This window comes from Pholcus phalangioides, unplaced genomic scaffold (assembly GCF_987345545.1).
Source record: "Pholcus phalangioides strain wild (caught in Gottingen) unplaced genomic scaffold, Ppha-v1.0 ptg000017l_1, whole genome shotgun sequence".
NCBI classification, from domain to species: Eukaryota; Metazoa; Arthropoda; class Arachnida; order Araneae; family Pholcidae; genus Pholcus; species Pholcus phalangioides.
In genome coordinates this window covers 51,312,453-51,339,336 of record NW_028301610.1, presented here as the reverse complement: position 1 = coordinate 51,339,336, position 26,884 = coordinate 51,312,453, and the positions used below count along the sequence as shown (strand labels likewise).

At 42.1% G+C, this 26,884-nt stretch overlaps 1 protein-coding gene across 1 annotated transcript in view; it reads right to left on the bottom strand.

Moving 5' to 3' along the window:
• LOC149074079 (uncharacterized) overlaps positions 1-26,884 on the bottom strand; it is a 59,010-nt gene that overhangs the window by 404 nt on the left and 31,722 nt on the right. Inside the window, exon 5 of the mRNA XM_089247311.1 lies at positions 44-206. Coding sequence (XP_089103437.1) covers positions 44-206 — 163 coding nt within the window. The remainder of the gene's footprint in view (positions 1-43; positions 207-26,884) is intronic.

Below are 26,884 nucleotides of genomic sequence, written 5' to 3'. Positions count from 1 at the left end.
TGAATAGGGGGTGGGGCCCTTTCCTCGTGTAGTAATTGGATACTTTGGTGAATGCTGCGGAATTAGGTTTGCTTGTAAGGGGAGTGAACGAGTTTCTCCTGGAAAGCGGAACAGGTGGGGATACGTCCATGGGCGTGTCGTCCACCTCTTCTTGGATGAGAGTTGGAGTGGGCGTGCCTCTGATTATATCAGCAAAAGATCTGGTGCTGGCATTTCTGTTTATGAGAGGGTCATTGCGGATTACTGCTGGGAGGGAGGGGATAATAAGCCTCCCGGATTCATGCGCCTGTCGTTTGAGTTTGACAGGGCAGCCGCCAAAGGTTGAGCAGTGTTTCCCACCGCAGAGAAAACATTTTTTTAAGTTGATATTGCCTTTATGTGGGCAATTTCTGCCACTGTGTGCTTGTGAGCAAAAGGCACATCTGGCTCTCTCTTGGCATGAGACGGAGGTGTGGCCGAGCTTCAAACAGTTTCTACATTGCAGGGTGTTTCTGTTGCCCTTGTAGCGTTCAATTTGAACTGGAATGCTCGCAATTTCAGTTATGTTGAAGAGGCCCTTATCCTTCAGGGCAAACTCTACTAGATAAAGTGGATACTCAAAACCCGTTCTATAATTTTTCATTTTTGAGATTTTGATCACCTCAAAGCCTTGGGAGAGGATGTCATCTGCAATTTCATCGGGGTCAACGCCCACGGGGAGACCTCTAATGACAATCTTAAGGTTTTTGTCATTTTCGAGCTGAAAGGTATAAAATTTGAATCCCTTATCAGTACAGTACCTGGTTGTCTTCCGGTAGTCATTTTCGGAGTAGACTTTTATCGACACCGAGGTGGGAGTGGATTTGGTTTCGGGAGGGAACTCACAAAGCTTACGTATTTCTGCATAGTCTTTCAGCCATCTGGGGCCCCATTCTGAAAGCACTATTGGTGGGATATTTGTTTTCTTCTTTTTATATGAGACAGTAATAAAGCCCTCTTCGTCTGGGTCTTCAGTGGGCGTATCCCCGTTGTTGTTGTTTACGTTTGTACCAAACTCCCGCGGGGAGGAGGGTAGCGATGTGTTTTCCCTTTGCCCTGATTGGTTGGTGGGAGGGGATGATGATGATGATGGAGCGCTCTCCGAAGGAGTATTCCCCTGGTGCATTATGGGAGTATTATTCTGGTAGGAAGAGAGAGGTTCGCTAGGGATTATGGGAGGAGCAAAATTAAGGGGGATTATGGGAAGATTTTCGGCGCTATGCGAGGAGGGCTCGCAAGGGATTATGGGAGTGGAGGGCTTATCGGGAATTCTGGGATGGTTTTCGCCTCCAGGGTCTCTTGTGCTAGGGATTCTGGGAGTGTTGCTCCTCTTGGGAGCGTGCTTGCCATTATTCGGGGGAGAGCTATGGTCGCCATCTTGGTCGACAAAGGACGCTACTGAGTCTTGGGAGCTGTCGTCTGTTGCAATAGCGAATGATAATGTTTTTTTCTCGGGGGAGAGGCTCATTTCATGGACTCTTCTTCTTTTTCTAGACCCAGCGAGCTTTTTTCTAATGTTTTCTGGGGAGATGTCAATTGATGGGGCTTTTCTGTAATCTAACGCCAAAATATGGCAGCATGGGTTTTTACGGACGACGTCCATAAACTCGCAGATCCCGTTGAAATAAGGAACAGAGATCTCTCCTTTGTCAGCATCCTCGCTATTGATATATTCACTATACAGTCCGAGTAGCTCGGCGAACTTCTCGGATGTATCGCAGGACTGTTCCTCAAGGGGTCCCAGGGTTTCCTGTTTATCATGATAATACCCAAGCCATGGGTCTACAAGATCGATGATGGCATCAACATCGCGGTCAAATAATTCAACAAAATTATCGCGAATATTATCAAACATTTTGAGGACAATATGGGAATTGCCGCCATCTTCGGGGCGGATTGCGGGGCAAAACCTGGCCATTACAAGAATCGCATAAGCATAAAGGACTCACCAGAGATGATCGTCAGCTGGAGAGGTAAGAAAGCGGCCGAGCTTCTCAAGGCACTTCAGTTGCGAAGGGAAGGAAGAGCTCGGCTAATTTCTGAAAGAAAGACCAATGCAGTTGGTAAATGCATGTATGTCAGTCAGAAATTGGGAGCATTGTCTAGTGGGGAACCCACAGTTAATTAAAGTATTTCATTTAATTAACTAGGAAATTTTAAATTGAACATGTCTGGACGAGCGTATTAGTCATATTACTTGTTAATATTTTAGGCAGGAAAAGTAATCTGCTTCGTGACGTTGACATCTCGTCGTCATGGTCGCACCTGATTCGCCGGTTGCGTGCCGCGTTCTGGTTGGCTGAAAATAGTCACATGATAAAATACATTTTATTAAAAATAAAGGTTAGATTCAAGGTGAAGAAAATAGGGGAATAGCGTTAGTACTATTAAAAAAGCAAGGAAAGGGATAGATGGAGAAGAAAATTTATTTTATTTTCAGAGTTATTTCTGATATCATCAGGAATTCCTCGTTTTTTAAATTTTTATTGGATTTTTGAGAAAATATTCTTGAAAAGGTGGGTAAGGGAAATGAAGAAAAAGATAGAGGATAAGAAAAAAAAAATTTCCGAAATCAATTTTTCGGCTGTTTATGCTCAAAAAGTTCGCTAGATTTGTTTGCCAGTTCAGCAAGTTGTTCTGGGAATCTTTAGTGAGCAAGAATTAGGCCAGCCTCCTTTTGGAATTCTTGTAGCAGCTCGCGCTTTTCTTTCCGGGAGGTGGCTTTCATGATATTCTTCATGTAGATCTTTGCGATTGTATATATTTCGGATGTTGAGTCGTCGCCATACCCGTCAGATCCCGTGTCCTCTACCGTTATATCGCTCGGTCGTGACTCGGGCTTCTTGGCAGCTTTTGCCGAAGATCGGGCAGTTGGCTCTGCGGAGGCTCCTACGGTTCTCTCTGGGTTCAGCGTGTGCCGTGGTTGGCCCTTGGTCGCTCGGGTCTGTTTGATAGCTTCGCTGCTTTTTTGCCCCCAGTGTCCAGTATTGTTGGTGAGGTGCTAAGATCTTGTGGGACCGCTGGATCCGGGACAGGCTTTTTTCGCATGAACACTGGAATTTCATCCCATTTCCTGGCCCTTTTCCAGATGTGTTTGTTGATCTCATTCACGTAATCAGACCAGATGGCCTCGTTTTCCTCCTCATCGAAGAAGCAGTCATCGCCTATTACGAAGGCTTGGCTAATATTCCACCTTAGCTGCTGCTTGAAGAGGGGGGATCTCCGGGTCATCCGGCCTGGCTGTAATGGCTTGGTGGTTTTCCATTGCCTTCCTCAGGAACTCATCACCCGTGCAGTAGAAAACTTCAGTTTCTGGGCGCCTGGTTCTTGGGTGTGATGCTTCCCAGCAGTCGTAGTGATCCCTGATGGAGTCAAGGAAAGCGATGGAGGCCCGGTTCAGGTCGGCATTTCTCGCCGCCTTCCGGCTGTATTTCGCTGACAGCTTGTGCCATTCCTCGTTTTCGTTATCCTCATCCAGGATCACTTCGTGCAGAAAGCATACTGGTTGTTGGGCAAGAAGTTTTCGGTCTGCCATTTCCTATGTACAGTTTGCAATCTAGATTATTGTTGTTGGGAATATTTTGTATAGGGATCCGACTGAGTACGTATTCGTGCCTAAGCTTTGCTGTACTTCACCGCATTTCAATTTTCCCTAACATGTGAATTTTTGGGAGCTCGAGCGGAGCGTGCTTGCTTTCTCGTGTCTCGCTCGAGAGTGTAAATTTCAAAAAAAAAAGCCAGAATGCGGAATGCAAGGAATTTCTCGCCGAGTCCTGCCCTCAGGGCTATTACAGCGGCTTACGAAAGGCCTGGCAGCTAAAAGTCAATGGGCCAAGAAATAAATTTCCTGACCCAACGGCCATGGTCAAAGTTGGGTCGAATCCGCTTATGAAGTTTAAATTTCGTAATTTTTTGCAGTGGTGCACAATAGTGCTGGGGTAGTAGCTTTAGAAGACAATGCGACAGGAATATGCGCTGAGGTAAATTTTGAAGAGTGGATCTGTATCTCGGAATTAATAAAATTAATTCCGGAGTTGAGTAATGCCGTCACAACCCCAAAAGGTTAGTCGTTTTGACCATGACCATATTTGGTGGGCCGGGGTCCCAATCGCCGCTGTGATAGCGGCCCATACCCCCTTCATCTCTCCTCGCCACCTGCTTAGCGTGTGTGCGTGAAGCCATAGCGTTTTGTGCAGATTTTTTAAAAATTTTTACTCTTCTTGTAAGAGTTGGCACCCTATGTGGGCTTTTAAGTACTTAAATGGTTAGAAAATTTTGGATTCGTCGCCTCACTCTTTCCGCTTCGTTCTTTCATATCTCAATATCTAGCTAGTGTAGACGACAGCCTACTGCCCGAAGAATCTTTGCCTTGGGTTTGACCTCTTATTCTTTTAGTATCATATCTGATGCCCGTGGGGCTGCTGCTAGGGGTAAGGGGGTGAAGTTGGACGGGTTGTTAAAAACGGGTCGTCAGCATTTTGAAAATACTGATATCGCATGTGATGTTCTACATTGATTCTTGTTCTTTCAATAATTTGCAAAGTAATTATTTCCTTATACATTAATATTTACACTTATTACAACATTTATATGCGGGTTATCTATTTATTTATTTATATACCTCCACCAGAAAGAAGAAAAGGAAAAAAAGGGGGGAGGGAAAAGGTGAAATTTATTTACATTATCTACATTCCCTTATCAGCTGTGGCTTTTACCATTGCGCTGGGGGGGGGGGAGAGCTTCAGGTCAACTAGTCTTTTTCCCCCGTTGCCATCTCTTTTGTGTATCCCTGTTGCCTTGGTAACTAAGGGTCGTCTCTTTTTCTCCTTCTCTTTTGCTCCTCCATTGTTTGTGGAGGAGAAGAGAGGCTATCGCTCTTTTCTCCTATTGTTATGTAGAAGGGGGGGAGAGGTTCTCCTGCTCCTATTGTTATCTCTTCGACGTCGTGTCTTTCTTTCCTTTCGAGCACTTTCGTGCTTTGACGTCCTGGGTGTTCATTTTGTGCTTGGTTTCGTTTTGCTGTGCGAGTGGTGTTTACTTGGCTGGATGGTGTGATGTGTGTAAATTGGTGTGTGTTTTCTGTTAGTGAATTTGTGTGGGTGTCTAGAGGCCCGGTACGTTGGGTCTCTGCAGTTGTAGAAGGTTCTTAGGCCTTCGACAAATGAAGTCGTCGCTGTCGTAGTTGGATACATTCCTGAGGTGCTCATGTTCCGCTTCCTCAAGTCGCTCGAAGAATTTCCGGGCTATTTTTTGCACTAAGTCGAATAGTGTTTGTTTTCGTATCCTGCCTGAGGTGGCGGTTTCGGATAAACCAAGGTGCTCTGAGCACTTTTCTAATATATTTATTTTGCTCTCTTTCGAGCTTTATGATTGTTGAATCTCTGCTGTAGAACCAAGTGATGGCTCCGTAGGTTAGTGTAGGCCTAAGTACCAATTTGTACAGAATTATCTTGTTTTTTGCCGATAGAGAAGTTCTATATTGACATAACTTTTTCATGTTGTTGGCTGCGATACACATTCTCCTCATCGCTTCTTTGCTATGAGCAGTGAAAGTGAGGCGCTTATCGAGGATAACGCCGAGATATTTGGCTCTATCTTTTGGCTCGATTCTTGCTCCCCCTACCTCAAGGTAGGTTTGGGGAGGGAGGTTTGCTGGTCTCACCCCCGTTATCCATAGGAAGATGGTCTTATTGGCGTTCAGCCTAGTCCTACTGTTTGTACAACATCTCTCAATTTCCCTTGCATTTTCCTGAAGGTATTCCAATGCTCGCAGTGGGCCATGATGGCACTGGGCGACCGCGCTGTCATCAGCGTATACATCGTTTTAGTGAAGAAGTATAGCTGTTGAAGAAAGCCGGAGAGACTGGACCGCTGCGTTCGAGCCCTGGGATTGGCTGGACCTCTCTGCTATCCAGGATCTGAAAAGATAAAATATGGGAAGGCAAAGTTCCTAGACGATAGGGAAAAGTGTTAAGAAATAAAATAAATGTTAATAATTCAAAAAAAAAAAATCTTTTATTTTTTAACTAAGTTTTTTTGAAGAAATTTTTTGAATTTTTTGGAAAGAGGATACCAGGAAAATAAAGGGAAGTTTGATAACTTGGAATAGGCCTAAGTTATCTCCAGCAGCCATCGAACGGGACGGTCATGCGAAAAATTCGCTCCGATGTCAAAGCCTATCGGACTTAGAAATTTTTAACAGTCAACTCTAAATTAATTCTTCAGTTAAAGTTTGAAACACAATCCGTACTCAGTCGGATACCTAAATACATAAGAAATGACTTGTAATAGAACTCAGTTTAATTGTTACTTCCACGATATTTTTCTGGGCCCCCAAAACTGGAGATGGTCTGACTTGGAAAAGCTATGCTGGGACAAGGAAGCCAAAGCTGACGACATAGCCGCAGCAGCCGAACAGCTGATACATGTAGCTGAACACGACTTCCAAGCCTTCTATAGATTACTGCAGGCCAGCAAGAACAAATTCAAGCCATGCTCCAGCGACAATATCCTGGACAAGCTCATATGGTTAACCAAAGAGATCCCCGACCAAGATAAGAGGGACCATCATAACCAAAAGATTTGGAGCACTGTCAAGGATCTCTCGGTCCATGAAAAATGTAAACTAGCTGAGACGCCATCACTGTTCAACCGACTTGACATCTTGCTATGCCAAAGATTCGCGAACTCTCTTGAGAAAAACCCGGACAAGATTCCCGGAAAAAAACGGAAAAAGGGACCCAAGCTAAGCCCAAGAGACAGCCATGAAAAGTCTCCCCAAGGCTCCGCCCTTACTGAAGCCAAGGCTCCAACCGACCAATCGCGCGCAGCGAGCACCAAAGAGGACCCGCCTCCCTCGACGGAGAAAGAGGTACCCACGTCTGCCGCTCCCGAGCGACCTGATGACGGGAGGGAGACTCCAGATGAGCGGTGTCGAAACGGGCCAGCCCGCGGAAGCCCCGCCCCGACGGAGACTGACGTCCTGATCACCCAATCGCAATGGATCTGCGAGGACGAGGTACCATCTTCACCCGATCCGGAGAGAAAAACAGAAAAAGCATACGGGACATCGCAAAAAGCATACGGGACATTTTTTCTTGAGATCCGATGCCACGGCCAGTGGTCAAAAGTGGGGAAAAAAATCAGTGATTTTTGTGAAAGTGACTTCCGCGTCAAGTTCAGTGGCGGCCAACACAAAATTTGGTTCCAAAATGATGGTGACCGTCAACTTGCACTAAAATTTTTTCGGGATAACAACATTGAGGTGAGCAGACAATCTGCAATTGGTGCCGATTCCTTTTTCATTCTGCTTCGCGGAATGGACCCGGAAACACCAACAGAGGACTTACGCAACGACTTAGCGGAAGCAGGTTTCTGCGCAAAATCCATTGAACAACTCCGTTCTAGAAGGAGACGTGCCCGGATGCGTAACCTCCCGCTTTGGAAAATCGAACTGCCAGATAACGAAGAGTCAAAGGCCATCTTCGATCTCAAACAGCTAGCCTTCGTAGCTGTCACCATCTCTAGGTTCAAAAGGAACCCAAATAGACTTACGCCGAGACAGTGCTACCGGTGCCAGTCCTGGGAATGTGAGGGCAACCCATGTGACAGACCTCAGCGCTGCCTCAAATGTAAGGACTTTCACGCAGCTCGGATGTGTAAGAAGGTTCGCGGGATTGATCAGCCTGAATGCTGTAATTGCGGGACGGTTGGTCACCCCAGTACCTACCGCGGATGTGCCGCCTACAAGAAAGCACTTGGAAAAATTCGCGCGGAACTCAACGGGAAACCCCTGGAAGCCAACGACAAAAATATTTTCCAACCAAGGCAAAAGAAACGGAGCGTTGAAGTACGGACCGCCACCTACGAAAAATCTGGTAGAGTCTACACCAACACGACATTTCTTCCTCGTAGTGTGTGGGAAAATTTCCGAAATCACAGGAAATTGCACAACGATAAAGATATCAGCGAGACGCCATCTAAGCCCGCAAAATCCGATACAAATCCTACGCCTAAAAAGCAGGACAAACCCGGAAAAAAGGGCCGTCAAAGTTCGCCCAAAGAAAAAACAGAGTCCCGCTCTACGGACTTGGTGGAAAATCAATCTACGGACTCCGGGAAAAACTTAGAAAAAATTTCCTCCGATGCAGAGCTGACCTCCGCCAAACCGGCAGCCCAGATGCCGGCCAAGGAAGCTGACCAAGACGGCTCCACAATGATATCCTTCTCGGATGACTCGGCGGCCAGTTCAAATTCGACTTACGATATGTTCGAATTCGCTAAATCTTGCATGGAGGACATTATGAAGTGCGCTTCAAAAAAGGATAAAAGATCAATCCTGAATAAGTTCCTGACTGAAGCAGGGAACATTCTCATAAAATAAGCGACTTCATCTCAATTTAAAAATTATTTATCGGAAAATCTTCTAATTCTTCATTTCCTTTCACCATCTTTTTCTGTCAAAAAATGAAAAATTCTCTTCAAAAAAAAAAAAAAAAAAAAAAAACCCTTATTTTACTCAATTCTGAGTTGGAAAAAAAAAAATAATAATAATATTTTTATTCTTCTCTCACTATCGTTTCCCAACTTTGAAATAATCGATTAATTCTATCTCTAAATTTTCCCTTCTTCTACTAATAGTATCGATTTCAGGTCCAGCCAATGAGAGATGACCAAGACTCCGCAGCCAATCAGATGCGAAGCAGTGGCGTAGCTGAAGAAAAATCGCCCTTCTAGCTTTCTTCACAGCAGAAAGCACTAAAATAATAATCGTACTAAAAATTGGGGTTGTGCCGGCATCTTTTCTGCAAAATTCGTTTAAATTTAACTTAATTTAAACATGACCAGGACCATTTCATTTTTACCCGAACTTGACAACTTTCTTTTACACATGCACTTTTAATTCACACATACTCTCTTGTCTTTCCCTTCACACGTAGTCCCCGTGGCTACAGTTTGTAAGCCCGCAGATGGTTCCCTTGAACCAGGCCCGGGAGGAAAAAATTTAATTCTGGTCTGGTTCTATCTCCAGCGTCCATCTTTTTCTTAGTCGCTCCGCTTGATGGAAAAAGGAGCGAAGTTCGTCGAGCGCAAGTCCATCCATGATGTTGTCGGCAGCCATGTCGCTAACGATGGAGGTAAAGTCATCTATTACTTTTCCAAGCGATCTCGACTCACTTCTCGGGCGGACTGGCGAGACGGTTCGGCTGGAGTTTGCTGTCGGGGTTCTGGATGCGGGTGGCCCCGTTGACCTAAGGCCAGGGGGTCCCCTGGTAGTGGCCGCTGGCGGAGATATCGATTTGTCCTTCAAGTAAAGTTCAAATTTGGCCAGAACCGGTTGAGTGCCGGTTGCTCCTGGAAAAAGAGAGGGAGGGAATGATGGATTTTCCTCCTTGAGTGTTGGTTTTCTCCTTTTTTTTTTTTGCGACGCAATGTCGAGAAAGACTGGACATTTTTTGAAATTAGCGGGGTGCGGTCCAGAGCGCACTCCGGTGGATCGGATCCCGGCACCTTGCAGCATTTTCCCGGCTCGTGGGAGGTCGTGCACTTGACACATCTATATGGCAGTGTGCAGGTTGCCGCAAAATGCGAGAATCCGAGGCACCGGTGGCACTGGAATGTGTGGAAGTTCCGGATGAACCGCTCCACAGTAATGTCTAGATGATGAATGTTCTTTAGAAGCAGAATTTTTCTGTTCTCTTCAGTTTTGGGGAGCGTAACTCTCCAAACACCCGGCTTGGTTGGATTTGCCTTGCGGAAGAGTTCAGCTTTCCTTATCTTGAAACCTAGGGTTTCGAGGGCCGTCTTTATGTCGGTAGCTTTGGCAGATTTCTCGAGACCTCTGAGAAGCACTGAAAAAAAGCCGGAGCGTTTTTCTTTTGGCTTGGGCGTGAGCCCTTCGTTGTGTAGCCAGTCTTTTGCCTCCAGAAAGTCTTTTTTTCCTGAAAAGAAACTTTGATCTGACCATCTATTATGGTCGCAGAGAAATGTTCAGAGCAAATTTCGGATAGATGAGCGTCTATGCCGAACCAATTTCCCTTGCTGTCAATCGTGATCGACCAGGCCTCGGAGCCTTGCTCTGGTTGGCTGTTGGAGGCCGCTGGACCAATGGGCGACGTGACAGGGATCTTGGGCTGAACGGGCGTGTCCTGAGTCGGGATCGTTGGATCTCTGGTTGAGTGGATGCCATACGTCCTTCAGGAGAAGCATACGGGACAGGCTTGTCTCGTGGCTCCAAGGGTTGGGAAGAAGATTCAGCGTCCGGGAGAGGCGTTGCTTCTTTGTCAGCGATTACCTCGGGTGTCTGTATAGCAGCACCCGGACTTTGAGATCTGAAAGTAGAGGTGACCTCGGGCGGATTTGGCAAGGCCTGGTCCGGGAGGATTTCGCTTGGAGGTTCGTCCTCGTAGAGGAGACAAGAAGTCCCCTTGAGATCCCTTAGCCTGACCACGACGTCGTTCTCATAAGAAGAGTTTCGATGAGACTGAACAATTTCCACGAATTGTCGTTCAAGTTCGCATCGGATCTCGGTGGTGATCCTAGGGTTGATGCTCGTCGCGACGTCTATGAGAAGACCCACGGCCTGGCTCTGGAGATGAGGGTCATTCGCTGTCTCCTCTCTGGAGCGAAGTTTGTAGTCCCGCCGAGTACAGTCCACTTCCGTGAAGAATTTTCGCCATGCAATTGAATCCTTATCAAAAGATACGTGATGCAGTAGGCAGTGGTGCTTCTTCTCGTAGCAGGCGCTGGCTTGGCTGCGGCTTGCCTCGGCTTCTTTTTAGTCCTAGCCATGTCGGGACCTGTAATGAAAAAAGAAATGGCTCCCTAGTTGGAGCGAGCAAGAACACGTCCGTCCCCTTCAGAATCTGGGGGCGATCTGATGATGTGGTGAGTGTTGATGTGTTGTTTTTTGAAAAAAGCTAGAATAAAATCCTGCGGAGATTAATGAGAGCGCCATGGTTTCTGCGGAACATAAGCATAAGACGGGATCTCGGGATACCAAAAATTTTTCACAGACATTAAATACTTAAATCAAAGACAATTCGACAGAATTGGTGAATCGAGATTTGATCACATAAGAGAAATTGTGGACTATCAGATAAACGAAGAAAACACGTACAGAAGACCAAAGCAAATAATGCTTTTGGACTGGGAGAACAAATACTAGCTGTTCTTCCCGATAGATGGCACCAACAGGAAAAACAAAAACTGCCTTGATTGTGAACCTTTTGAACTGTATCCCCACTCCGAATTTGTTCATTCAGTAATCCCCCATAGATGGCGCTTGTCACCCCGACTGGTTTCTGTGATGAAAACAGCAGTATCTAAATAGCAGCAAAGGATGCGAATGGCAGCAAACAAAAAACGAACACCAGAAACAAGGGAAGAACAACGACTCCAAAAAATATCGATGGGAAGAGACCAAGGAATGCAATGCATTGCCTGACGGAGGTCACGGCATTGCACTGCAGAAAGTTCCATGGCACCACGAAACCTTAGTACCGCATCTGAATAGGGCCCTGCATCGAGCAACGGAGGTTGCCTCGTTACCGGGTCACTCAATGTGAGGAAAAGGTAAGGAAATAAAAATAATTCCTCCGGTAAGTCATGCATCGAACGATGGAGATCGTCTCGTTGCCAGACAAAAGACGGAGTGCAATGATGAAATGTACAACCAATAAAATCAGCAGAGGAGGCGGCAAAGATACCTCCCTGCACATAAAAGAAAGATGAAAAGAGAGAAATACACAGTCCTGAGAGGCGGCATAGAAACCTCTGGAGGGAACAGATGTTGTATGGTCCGCCACTTGGCGTTTTTTGGCGACTTTCTTTTTCGGCGCCAAACATGTCCGACAGCCCGACTAAAAGTCGCCAAGACCGTCCGGACACTACGGACGCCGAAAAAAAAAAATCAACAATAACAGTACAAATAAAAATAATAAATAACAACTGTAAAAATAAATACTCTCATTTCTGGGTTAAATAAATACTCTCAAAACTAACCAAACATCGCAGGAAAGCCTATAGTCATCTAAATGGATATCGGAACCCCAGATATTTTATATTCTTCCCATTTTATGTCCCTAATTATTTCCAGAAAGCCATTGAAAACATCAATGTTTTTGTCTTCGCATGACAGCCGGAACAAAAAAAAAGCCAAATAAAATCTAAAATCTCGCTGCCTGTTATATTCCGGCAGCGACGCCTTGACGTGTCGCCAGGCACTCTCAATTGTGTTTGTGTGACAACCAGTGATGGAGTCAACAAACTCTACGCTATGGTTAACTTTTAGGTGGTTGTAACCTATTTCCCCTAGATGATGATAGGCTTTCCAACAATCTGAATAAATAGTTGTTCCCTTTTCTATCCATGTCTCGATGACACCTACGAGAGTAGCCGCGGACCTATCGTGAACGGCTACGAGAAACATCTTCCCTGAGCCCCTCTCTATGCCACCAAAAACCCACTGCCCCTCCACCCTGTGACCTCTATTATACTTCCTCTTCCCAAACTTAGATTCATCTATTTCTACAATCTTCCCTGTGCCGCCTATTTTTTCCGACTTGAGCTCAATATGATCTAGAATCATTTCGTGAACGAATTGACGCCAGTCGGCCAAGGTGTGAGATGAGAAAAAGAACTCCTCTGCTATCCTACTGGAGCTTTCACCTCGCACAATGGAATAGGTGAGCAGCCAAATCTCATGGAGATTCAACTTGCTGCAGCAGAACCACGACCCGTACCTAACAGACTTCTGGGATCTACAACTCCTAACTGTGCATTCCCAAATGAAACCGTCAAAGTTTTTTTTTTTCGGGACAACCCTCATAGCACAGTTGCATTTACTGCACAGCATTTCCGACCTAATGAGCCGTGATTCTAGGAAAAGGGACTTATTTCGGCACAGGTACGATAAATAAAACACGATGTCGCCCTACCATTAGAAAATGTTAGATCGAGGTCTTTAGAAATTATTCCCTGATATTTCTTAACTACGCTAAATACAGAAGGCATGCCAAATGAATGAAAAAAATATATAAAGGGAACGGTACAACCTGACCAGAAGAATAATCCAACGGAAACGACGAGAGAAACAAAAAACGAACGCACAAAACAAGAGACGCGCAGAAAATGGTACAACGACTGTATCGAAGTTTTGAAAGACGCGGTTAACAAAAGAAAAAACCCGTTTTGCGAAGCGCGCGCCATCTGGAAAAGAAAATTCTAGAACACACGGCAACCCAGAGACCCATTATGACGGTCTTGGCGACTTATCGCGAGGAAAAAAGTCGCCAAAGTCGTGGCGGACCATACAGCATCTGTTCCCTGTGCTGTGCAAGGACACAGAAACGAGTCGGCAAACAAGCAAATAATTAATTAACTAAAATGCATAACTGCTGACTGAGGTCGTGTAAACAAGAACTGAAATACCTCTGATAAAATAAATGCCCAATAGATGGCGCTCCTACGACACAACATAATCAGGGCAGTATCTTGATATCGTGACATCATCTCACCGTTTTTAATACTTTTTTGCTCAAATTCAAATTTTTAAAAAAAAAAAAAGAAAACCTCTCTTTCACCCTGTAATGATGGTCCAACTTCATGTGTGATCAAAGATTGATGCAAATTCTGTGAAACTGCGAATTCAAAAATGCAATGAATAACACACACAATGAAACATGAAATTCGTACTGGCATAAAATTTGCAGGCATAACTGCTACTTGAAACATTTGTAATTATGGAAAAATTGCTGTAATATGTAAAAATACACCTTTCATTCCCCCCCCCTCTCTGTCCTCTCTCTCCCCCCCCCCCCTAACAAATACTAAACATTCTCTTTCCTTCCCCCCCCTCTACCTCCATGAAGCGTCCAATCAAATTACAGGTATGATTCGACCAATGGCGCTCCAGAGAAGTGACTTCGGTCACATCTCTAGGGGCCCCCTTTTTCACTTTCCTCCGATCTCTCTTCTACTAAAACAACTAACAATGCTCGTCCAGACATGTTTAAATAAGGCAAGATTCATGATGCCAGGATAACCTCAAGAAAATTCCGATACGCATACATACACATCACAAAAAAACATACATTTACGCCCTTGTCTTCTCCTTCACACCGGCCCCCCGCGGGCCTGCTATGAGGGCAGTTAGTGTTCAGGAGAACAGGCACTGCCATAAATCTCTACGTTATACGGGACAAATCGCTATGATTTCAACCTGTTCACAATGCTAGTAGTAGATGAATATGGGGCTGGTTGTCCCATAGCTTTTTTTTTTCTCTAACAGATCAGATGCTCAATGCCTCACGTTGTTTTATGATGCCATCAGACAGGCATGTGGTGTTATCACTGCGAAAACATTCATGTCTGATGATGCCCCAGAGCTGTTTAACGCTTGGTTAGCAGTCATGGGGGCCTGCTGAAAACCGTCTTCTATGCTCATGGCATGTCGACCAATCTTGGCGAAGGAATTTATGCAAAATCAAAGGAGATGAAAAGAAAAGTTATGTATACAAACATCTGAAGTTGATGCAACTGGAAAATAATGTGGAACTCTTCAATGCTTTAAAGGATAAGTTCTGTCGAGAACTGTGTGAGGATGAAAGCACAAAAGAGTTCCTCCACTATTTTGAGGAATTTTACATAAGTCGTCCAGAGGTATGGGCTGCTTATCATCGAATGCATTTAGGCATCACCACTAATATGTACCTGGAGTCAATGCATAAGCAGCTCAAGTACATTTACTTGAAAGGTACAAAGGTGAAACGCCTAGATACAGCATTGCATGTACTGATGAAATTCTGTCGTGATGCTATGTATAAAAGGATTATTAAACTGACAAAGAAAGTTCCTGGTTACAGAACTGAAAAAATTACCAAATCACACAAAGCAAGTAGTGAAATCTTACTAGAAGCAGTCCATCAAAACTCAGATGATTCATGGTCTGTTACATCTAGCAGTAGTAACCAGGTCTCATACAAAGTTAAGAAAATAGCACATCCTGTGTGCACAGATTGTGCTATTGTATGAAATGACTTGCAAAATTTGCGTCCACATGTTCGAGTGTGAATGTCTGGACAATTACATCAATGACAATATGTGCAAACACCCTTTCCATGCCACGTGGTGATATACCAAAGAACAGTCATGATCAGTTGGTAGAGGTAACATCCTTTATCATAGATCACAATCAGAAAATCCAAAGCAATGCGGTTCATAGGTTTTCAGCATTGGTGAATGAGGTCGCTTCAGTGAATCCTGCAAATTGTACCAAAGACAATTTAGATAGAGCGAGCGATTTACTGATGCAAGCTGTGCTCTTTGTGTATGAGAGAGAAAAATCCTTGCTTGTTACCGCAGACAGCAATGAGCCTGCAAACAAGAAAATTGTTGCACAAAAAGGAAAAGAAAGCTGCCGACGCGGTATAGCTTAGCAATACCATTTCTTGAAGAGAAACAACAAATCCTTGACAATTTAGAAGGTACCTTATATATATACATCGAGGTAGTGACCATAAATATAGTAAAAATCATTAATAAATACATTGTCGTTCTAATTTTTTGTTTTGTTCGTTTTAAATTCCTGTGTTCAATGTCCATACCAATTCAATTCTGCCTTTTTTTTCCGTGTGTTAGCATGTATCCTTCTGTATTACATATCTGAAGATAAGCAGTTAATTTGGCTGTATTCACAATATTTCTAGCAATTGTGTAATTTAACACTTTTGCCACATAATAACATGATTTAAATTGCTTGTGAATTTCAATGATATTCAGAAGTATTTTGAACCAGTGTGAAAGAAAAATTATTAGTTCTGAAACAAAAATTAATGAGCTATGTGGAACACACATAAGTGAGTGTCATACCAACTCTATTTCTATTTGTGAGATTTTTTTAACCCTCAAAGAATTTTCTTTTTTGAGAATAGCTTATATATATACGAAAAACAAAAAACCATTCTAAAAAAAGCAAATAAGGATATTTATTGCTCTTTGTGTTCAGGGAGCAAGCAATAGGCAAGAATGGTTTTTAGAGGAGGCACAAAAGGTTTGGGAGTGTAAGGGATCTTTCATAGAGTAATTTCCTTTTGATGGTTACACTTTTTTCCAAATTTTTTGCAATTTGGTGAAGTGTATATTACAGATCAGGTGATAGGGGAATGATGAAAATATCTTTAAAAAACATATGAACACTAAACAAAAAAAGCAGGGCTCCTACTTTCTTGGTTTTGTCTTACCTTTTTTTTTTATCAAGTCCTATCAACAAAATTCGTGTAATTGAGTAGGGAAACAATTTATTGCCAAATATTACAAATGTTGGAGATTGCAATTAATGCTTCTGCCAAAGCAGAAATTCTTTGGTTTTTAAGCTTATTTAGGGGGAGGGGTTGTATGCGGACCATTGGTTTATTAACTTTTCATTTGCTTAGTTGGAGGGTCACAAGTAGAGTAGGCACTAAAACTTCTGTCTGAATGGAAAAAATTTTCATTTATTACTTATGATCTTTTGGACAGTAACATTCATCATTCAAAGTTATGGCCCACATTTTGTGTATAGGTGAAACAACAGTTTGCATTAAAAAGCAGTTGGTTACATAGTCCTATCTAAGTTTGGTGATTCTGATGCTACCCAATAGCATTCAATTGTCTTCTATATTTTCCGGGCATGAAGAGGCATAAGCAATAGTTACAACGCTCAGTGAAGAGCGAGAAACGAAAGTGTTTCAGAAACGATTACACTGGTACTGAACAGTAAAATGTAAACAAATCCTTTTAAAAAAAGGATGGACAACACAGTAAAGCCATCAGGTTCACGTTGATTTACTTACATTGGACCTTGTTATTTACAAACTGTGCTTTTGGAAGTAGTCTAAAAGGAACGCCATTCTTTAATACTTACATATCTTCATAATTTGCAGTGTGTTATGTCAAGAGTTGACAGACTGGATTGTAGAGGACTTAGGGCCATCATTTCAACTTTTTCCAAGGGGGGGGGGGGGAAACACGGGGTAATGGAAATCCAAAATTTACAAAAAAGTAAACTGAAAATTAGTAAAAGCTTTAAATGAGTTGGGGGGGGGGGATTCTGTGGCACGCCCCTGTTTAAACTAGTGTTTCCCAAAGTGGCGGTGGTAGGTATCAGGATTTGATTCAACAGTTTCAGGATATCACCAAGGTTAATCCTTGCCCGTCCGACGTCAAGCATGAAACAGTTCATCATATAGTTACCGTGGGTCCACCTGTAACATCTAAAGTGCGCAGATTGCACCCTGCTCAATTGAAAGCTGCCAAGGCAGAGTTTGCGTACATGTTACAACATTTGCAGACAGTCTAAAAGTTCATGGGCTAGTCCTCTGAACACGGTGCCTATAACCAAACCCGACAAATACCCACTCCCTAATATGATAATTTTCCCATAACTTGCATTAAAAAATTTTTTTTCAGTAAAATTGATTTAGTTAGGGCTTTCAATCAAATTCCGGTTGCTCAATCGGATATCGAAAAAACAGCGGCGATTACACCATTTGGTTTGTGTAACGCCCCTCAATCCTTCCAACGGTTTATAAATGAAGTGCTTTTTGATTTGGATTTTGTATTTCCTTATCTGGATGACGTTTTGATCGCCAGTTGATTATAGTGCTCGTCACATTTAAAATTAGTTTTCGAAAGATTACGGGAGTTTGGTTTAACCATTAAATACAACAAAATGTATTTTTGACGTGCATGAAATCTCATTTTTGGGACACCTCGTCATTTCTTCTGGTTATAAACCTCTTTCGGATAAGATCCAAGCTATTGAAAATTATTCTTTGCCAAAAAAAATTTAAATTTTTATAAAAGGTTTTTTGTACCGAAAGCTGTTCCATTGAATGCTTTGTTAATAGGTTCTAAAAAGGACAATATCATTATTAACTGGACTTCTGAATTGATCGATTGTTTTTAAAAATGTTAGAACAGTATTGTCAATATCACTCCACTGTCTCATTCCGAGCCCGATTGTGAATTGGCGTTATTTACGGATACCAGTGATATCGCTGTTGCGGGTGCATTGCATAAAAAACTGAATAAAGGTATTTGCCTTTAGGTTTTTTTCTCAAAGAAATTAAATAACGCACAGCATATGATAAAGAGTTGTTGGCAGGTTGCATATTTTATATATTTACTGATCATCGAGCCTTGACATATACTTTTTCCCAAAAATTTGAAGTTTTCCACGACGTTTACGTCATTTGGAATCTCAGTTCACAACAGACATCAGATATATTTCTGGTTCAAAAAATTTTGTAGCTGATGCCTTGTCAAGGGTCGATGAAATTATAAATCCTGTGATAATTGATTACAATTTGTTAGCAGCAGAGCAGCCGGGTGATCCCGAGTTGAAGGACCCTGGGGGTGAACTACCGGTCAGAGCACTGAAGCTAAGGACCACTTTAACTACTAGCCCTTAAGGTCACGTGAGATAAAAGTATAGTTAGGGAAGAAAATTCTTGATTTCGAGAGTTGAGGATCTCTAACCAATCGGAGTGCCGTACGAGACTTACAACTACTACTATGTATTTAAAAATCTGTTTTTGGCACACTGGTTGTGGCAACAATGTAAGCTTGTTTCCAATTCTTCGAGTGTTCCTTTGGTTTTCCTAATTTGTTTTTTATTTTTTATCTTCTGCTCATTTATTTCGCGATGGAAAAGTCTAAATTAATGTAACAAGTTAGCGAGTAGCTTGTTACAATACAGTCTAGTTTTCTTGAGCAAGTTTTTATTTTAAGTATTAGCAACAAATCATCTATCTCTTTCTTGGCGACAAGAGCCCATGCGATAAGCTATTTATTGTGGTAACCTTGACTGGAACTAACGCAAAGGATTCTGGGACTGTTTTTTCCTGAGAACAATAGGCTCACTTTACTCTGCAACGGGTCCTCTCCAATCTGCGCACCGTCAGGGAGATTTAATCGTTAAGAAACGCTCCCAGAGGTGAGGTTTTAGAAATATTAAAATCTCGGAAGAGGCTGAGGCGGCGAAGACGCAACAAGGGTGCCGCCCTCAGGAATTGGTGCGTAGAAACACATTTTTGCTGGTACCAGCGGGTACAAATGTCCTCTGGTGCTCATCGACCTGCAGAAGCCGACTCATGCGTTCAGCTAAAATCTTGTGGAAGAGCCGTCCTCACACGGACGAAATGGTAATGGGCCAAAAATCGCCTGGGCTCTTCGAGTCGACTCTCTTCGGGATGAAAATAGTACTCGATCTAATCATAGATACCAGAAGGCGACCACACAGCAAGAAGGCGTTTAGCAACACAACCAAAACATCCATTGGGAATGCACGAGGGAAGTTCCACTTGATGACATAGGAAATTTGCTAAAAAGCAAACAAATGTATTCTTCCTTGTAGTTATATTTAAGCTAGCAGCCCTGGCTACGGACTTGGTGGATCCTAGCAGGAAATTTTTTTAGCCACCGTTTACTTGTCAAAGATTTGAAATAAAAATTGCAATTTCTTGTTGACAATGGTTCAGATGTTACGATACTACTATGTATTTAAAAATATGTTTTTGGCACACTGGTTGTGGCAACAATGTAAGCTTGTTTCCAATTCTTCGAGTGTTTCTTTGGTTTTCCTAATTTGTTTTTTATTTTTTATCTTCTGCTCATTTATTTCGCGATGGAAAGTCTTCCTTCTACATCCAAAGGCCAGCCAAGAGCGCGAGCGGCAAGAAGTGAGCATTGGGAAAACAAGAACTCCATAGAAGGAAATTTTTTTTCCAAATTAACGAGGCAAGACAAGGAAAAGTTGTGGTGAACGCTGTCAACACGGTTGAATAACAATACAACTGGACGACAGTTAAGTAATACAATTTTTTTTTTTACATTGCCATTTTTGATTATTTAAACTACCTGTTGTGCAAGATCTTGTCTCTTTTCTTTTTTGATATCCACTGTGGTCAACATTGAATTTATTTTGCTTATGATTTTCAACAGATGTAACATTGGCGAACTATGTCAAAGTGATTTGAAGTGTGTTGTAACTCAAAGTTGGCTAGAAATATCTGTTTTGTTTTTCAGACTTGGATTCACTACAAGAGTGACATAAAGAAGAAAGATGCGGGCCAGACAGTGGTAGTCCTGCCGCCAATATATCACTCACGCCAGTGGAGGAGGAAGTGGTTGCCTTCATGGGTTACACTGTTTTTGGTGATCCCGCGATAGCAGTGAGTGGACGGGGCGGACAAGTTGGTGCATATTAACATCTGTGACATATTTATAAATAGCATGTTTGCTCAAGTTGAAAAGATTGGTGCACGCTTGTTTTTATGTCGCAAAATTAATTCATTTTTTTCTCCATCAGATTGCAGCCAGAGAAGATGTGGCAGCTGGTACGCCATGCAGTAATGAGATGTTGGCGACACCGCTGGATTTCGAGGACTCGACTGATGTCTTCATGGAAAATATTGTTCTCATAGGAGACTGCAACGCTGGTAAGTTTTTTCCATTACAATATGTATCATTATCAATCTTCGAATTCATCTTTTCAGTGTCTCACATTCATGAGTTGATAAGTGTTTGTTATTGGTAAAATTCTTTCATGGTTCTTTATTACATGTAGAACTTGCGCAGCAAGATGATCCCTTGCCCCCTCTCACTTCAGTCTTCACCAGCTCCACTGTCCAAAAAGAAGAGGGAGGAACAATGTCCACAGTTTGCGATTGCTGATGCAATAAAAAGCATGGCGCAACAAATGGACAGATTTAACACACTATTTGAGCGAGAAATGAAAAGATTCAATGACAATCAGGAGGAGTCAAAGCGAGCGAATGAGATGCGACACCAGAATGAGCTTTTTCAAAAACTGCTCAATTATTTCACTAAAGCCTAAATTTTTGTTTCCTCCTCTCCTTTTTTCTAAGACGTTTCCCCATGCCAATATTTTTACACCCTTCTGAAAAATAATGTTGGTCTTTGAATTAGAGTTGTCCTCCACAACTTCTGCGGAAGACAACTTAAATTCAAGGCCCAGCATTAGTTTTTTTTTCATTTCCAGCCTCCCACACGTTAACATGCGTGTAGAAACATTTGCATGGGTAAGGTATTTGTATATATAATCAAAAGTTTTTTTCTTACGTTTGTGTTGTCAACCAAGAGTATTTTTTACACTTTTTTTGATATATAATCAAGGTCTCTTTGGATATTTTTTTTCAAATCACATCCTAATAAAAAAATTTGCTTCCGTTGCAACTGGTGCTATTTTGTCTTTAATTCCCCCATGCTTCCTAAGTGTTGGAGCACAAACTAGTCAAGAGCACTAATTTTGAAATCAAAATCAGTTTTAAAGGGTTCGGACACGTGCTACAGATAATGACGTTGGTGCTTAGCATCCACCCCCAGTACACTGGGCTCAAAAACGAGTAGCATTCGTAAGACCACCGAAGAAAACTTGTTGCAAAGGATTTTTTCCCTTTTTTCAGTGAGACACTCAAGTTTTCCAGCTGATGCAAATTGTGGCAAGGAAGCAATAAAAAGTTGAGCCGCATTAAATGGTACCCCTACAATTTTTCTTCAAGTCTGTAGTTGACAAGGGGGGTTAAATTGCAAACTGAATATTTCTATTACTCGGGTGGAAAGAAAGACTTTTCGTCTAAGTTCCATAGAATGGCAGCAAAGGCCACACAATCTTAATTAAATGCTGCTTTTCTCTCTTTGTGATGTAAATGGGGTCCACTTTCCTGACAATTGTGTTCTTGTGGAAAGATATTTACACATATAGAGTGAGAGCTGCTCACTTGGAAAATTTCAAGGAATCTAGAAAAAAAATTAGATTAATCAATCTGTTAAAGCCCTCCGATTCAAATACGAACTGAAATGCTAATTATGTATCTCATGATTTTATTCAGACATCGTTAAAAACATTTAAATTGCATTTACACGCTATATGAACAATGAAAACATCACGATTACCAGCCTACCCTTCATCTTCCTGTCAATCAATAGGCATACTTTAGGCATTCACCAAATGGTGCACAGTGAAATCCTTATGTATTCAGCTGAATGGAAAAAATAACACTTTGATATTGAGGCTGGACGCACACTAGTTAGATACAAGACATCTTTTGCCAAAGTCATTGTCCACGTTGAATTTCATGGTACAATGCATACAAATCCAGATTAACAGCAGATACTGAACCCATGTGGCCCCGCTAGCACTAAATCCCCAAAATATCTGCACAATATTTGTGAAGAGTTGTAAAATGCTGATGACATCATGGGAGGAACAAAAACCAGGAAGTGTACAAAAACATAGAAGCTTCATCGTGGTAACGTAGTTTTTCACAAAGAGGAGAACAAGTGAAAAAATTTACATTAAGTATCGCTGCAAGGTACTAGAAATAGGATGAGCTATATACACACGAGTTGAGGGGTGGGTGAATTTATTCTTATTGTCGTCCAGTAGCAAAATAGTTCAAACAAATTCTCTGCTTCTTCAGGTGGAGGGTGTTAGTTTATCATCTTCATCCGACAAGACAATGAGTGGCTGCAACCGGCCCTTGATGCACATGTTGCGCAGTACAGCACAGGCGTTGATAATTTTTGATGCAGTGGGAGGCCTGTATTTCACGATTTTCTGCTTATTCAGACACCTGAACCTAGATTTGGGAACACCATTGCATCGCTCAATTGTTGACCGTGCTGACTTGAAAAGTCTATCGTATTTCTTTTCCGCAGCAGTTCTAGCTCCAGCAAATAACCGCTGTCACCTAAGGAAAATTGAATAATCAATTGATATATTTATGGATGGTGGCAAATGAATTTATTGTAAAATTTTGTGAAACTGAAAAACCTACGCCTACCTATCAACCAGCCAGGTGGATATGCTAGCCCCAAATTGTCTTCCAGAAATATTTTAGCCTGGCTGTTCCGCCAAAGGAAAGCCTCATGAGTGCTCCCGGGATAACGACTGTTGATTATGATCCGTAGATCTGCATCACAAATCTGTACAATTACATAAGTAATCAAGTTAAGAACCCTAGATTTAAATAAATATACGAGAAAACTTCGCATTTTGTCATATCGGGGGGGGGGGGGTGTTTCATGGTTTCAGCAAGAGTTATAAGAATACATAATGCAATGGTACATTTTCCTATTGACATAGACAGGCTCCGGATAAACTGGATAATTTTTGCAGGTGCTTCAATGTGTGTGCAGTCTACTGCGCCTATTATCCCGGGAAGCTTATATGACACCAGGAACTTCGCTTGGAGATCATTGTAGTCAGACACTTCGGGAAAGTTTATGTACCTGGTCAATAATTTTTCATTAATCGCTTTGGTGACCGAAATGATTGAGTTGCTTACAAATTGTTGTCACAGCATGGATCTCGGCCCAAAGTTTTTTGATATCCACCTGTCGCAATGCGCACAGAACCTTTTGCGAGGACGAAAAACAAAATTTTCACTGTAGTTTTTAAAGGGAGACAAATAAGTGAATGGGGGGGGGGATGAAAATAGGTAAAGCACATTGTCACCCCCATATAATGGTTCACAAAAAACCACAAAATTACTTGACATAATAATGAAAGAAAGTATGGAAAAATTAGCAAAAGTGTGTGGCTTAGCTATGGATGTGCATACAAATTAATGATTCAATGAATGTTTCTAGCCACAGGCACCCAGTTATTAGACACATCGGGAAAGCTCAAAAATATTGGGAGGGGGACCTCAAACCTTATATTTACATATACACATGGAGATCATAAACATTGGTGGGGTGATGCAAGTTGGCGCTTATGTTCTTAGCTATATTCGCCAGCGTACAAAAAATAACTAGAGTCTCATAATGACAGGGTGGGGCTCAAACCTAATGTTATCATGACAATTTCGGCAAATGGTGCGGGGTTGGTGCTCGGGCCAACAAGAAGGATGCAAGTTTACACCAATGCTGTGAATGTTTAAACGGTGCGTTTTTTGTTCCACACTTAATTTTATGCTTTGACCAATCGTCAAAATTCTCAAAGAAGTATTCGTTCCATGGGCCAGAGCCACAAGTTTACGTGGTTTGCAATGTTTTCGTTTCACATGTAATTGTATAATTTCATCAATCTCTGTCAAAATTCTCAAACAAATGGATTGGGCTCAGCACATGGGCTGGATACAATTTCCCACATGTAGGAAAGCGAAAACTGTTGTTTGGACGAGGTGACAAATATTGGCGGGGGACGTGGCATGGGCCTAATTTATGCCACTTAAACATTTGCACACAAAAATTGTTACGTACATTTTATATAAACTTTTTAAACGTTGCATCGGCAAGGGTTGGACCCCTAGTTCTTTAGCATAAAATATGAAAGCTCCATGTTAATTCATGTAATTGAATAACGCATTAAAATGGGTAAGGCATACCCTCCGAGTAGTTCGGGGGTCGCATGATAAGATTTGCATTTGTTATTGCACACAGAAATAACAATATTGTGAGCTTACCTTTCTCTCCAGTCAACGCTGTCGTCAACACCGAGCTCGGTTGCGAAATCGGCCGAAATTCCTCGCTGTGCTTTTTTTTAACCGGAATTGTTTCTGCGATAACTGAAAAGCGTCCACCGCCTCACTTCTCTCGTTAAACGGACGGCAATTGTGACTCAGCGATCGTAAAAAATAATTTATCAGGTGGGGTGTAGTTAGTTTCACGTAGTTAGTTTAGGGTGTGTCGTTAGTTTCACGACATGTTTACAGAGAAAACAAGATGGCCGCCGTGAACTATTGCTGATAGGACCGCAGCTAGGGACTGCCTAAGTAACTACTAAAAAAAAAGTCCTTAGCGTAGAGATAGCTGGCTTTTCGATACTTAGGACAAATCGGCGCTCAACTACTTTTTTTCGGCTAAGGACCGCAGAGATAATTCACCCCCTGATTTTAATAATTTGGAACTTAAACAGGTAAAATTTCCACATTTTAATTCCGCAGTATATTGTAATGTTTCATTGCGAAAAATTAGGTTATATGTCCTTCTAAATTTTCGCAAAAATATTTTTGATTGTGTACATGGTTTCGCTCATTCTGGAACTCGTTCCACATAGAAACAAATTTTTGCTGGTTATGGGTGGCCTTTAATGCGTAAAAATATAACCGCGTGGTGTCGCTCGTGTCTTTCTTGTCAGAAAGCGAAAATCCAGCGATACACATTTGCTCCTTTAGGTCAAATAGCCATGCCTAACTCTAGGTTTCATACCATACATTTGGATTTTATTGGCCTTTTGCCAATGTAAAATCTGTTAAGATTTGCAATGACCATAATTGACCGCTCTACAAGGTGGTTGAAAGTTGTTCCGTTAACAGACATCACGGCTGATACCATCTCGCGAGCATTTTTATTTAATTGGGTTGCTAGATTTGGTGCCCTGTCAAAATTATCTGCGATCAAGGTCGACAACCAGAATCCAACACTTCCAAGGAATTGACGAAGTCACTTGGAGCGGAGATATGCTGGACTAGTGCCTGCAATTGTAAAGCAAAATGGTCGAAAGAACTCATCGTGTATTGACAGCTTCGCTTAAATGTAACCCATCATATTCTTGGGTTGACTGTTTGCCATTGGTGCTAATAGGGTTGCGGACTGGAAACATACGTGGTCCGAAATGATGTACGGTCAAAATATACGCCTTCCGGGTGAATTTTTCTGCCCCGCTGAACAAAATCTGTCTACTAGAATTTCTTCAATAATTTAGATCGGCGTTGAAGCACCAATCGTTTGACACCGACTCGTAAGTTCGCAGAAATTTTTTTAATTTTTCCATGTTTCATTTGATTTTGAGACTTATAGATGATTCTGAAATTTAAGAAAACCAATGCTAACGAACGGACCAACGATCCACCCTTGGGTGATTTCTTGGGCCAATTCACAGATGAGCTCGACAGTGATCACATCACGGCCTTTGTGTCAGGTAATATTCGTTTATTCTCGTACACGAAAAAATTTCTCATTAATTTTATTAAAACAGGTGGAGCCAAGAATTATGCTTATAGGAGGTCAGATGGCAGGTCATTCTGTAAGACTCGAGGGTTCACACTCAACTACGACTATGGATTTCAAATCCAAGGTCTTTATCGTCGACACCCACAAGATAGTGAGGGAGGCTAAGACTGACCATACGGTCTCGTTTATGAGAAACGAATCCTGCTGTCAGATTTCTCCATATTGCCGTACGGGATTAAGTTTTTTTTCAACATCAACTCCCCCTACATGTAAATACGACCGTTTCATGAATAAATACAAATTCAACGCCCAACGAGGTGGCTGAGAAAAAGATGCCAATAACAAATACGGATGTCATATATTTCAAAAATACAGCAACGCAATTACAAACAATATGTATACACGATAAAATATTATACAATGCCCATAAATAATACTTATGGATAGCTTCTCGATTTACCCCAACATGTTTATCGTATTTCTTTTTAAACGTGTCAATTGTGTTAGAATTTACTACCTCTGGGGGTAAGCTATTCCATTTATTAACAACCTGATTAGAGAAATTCCCTGTGACACCATAACCTAGAATTGTCCCCTTGTAAAAGCAGTTGATTGACGGCGGATTAATAAATCATGATCCATCCCGTTAAAAGTTTCGAACTCTTCCATCATATCTCCCCGACACCTGCGTTCATTCAATGTAAACACATTCAAAAGATGGTCTCTTCATAATTCAAGCCCCGTGTGCCAATAAGGACACGCGTAGCTCTTCTGTGCACCCCTTTAACCATGTCTATGTATCCCTCTGTAGGTATGGTCTCCAAAACCTTACAGCATACTCCACTCCAGGACGAACCAAGCCTCGGGAAAGCGGAAGAATGAATTTTGGAGAACGCGAAGATGA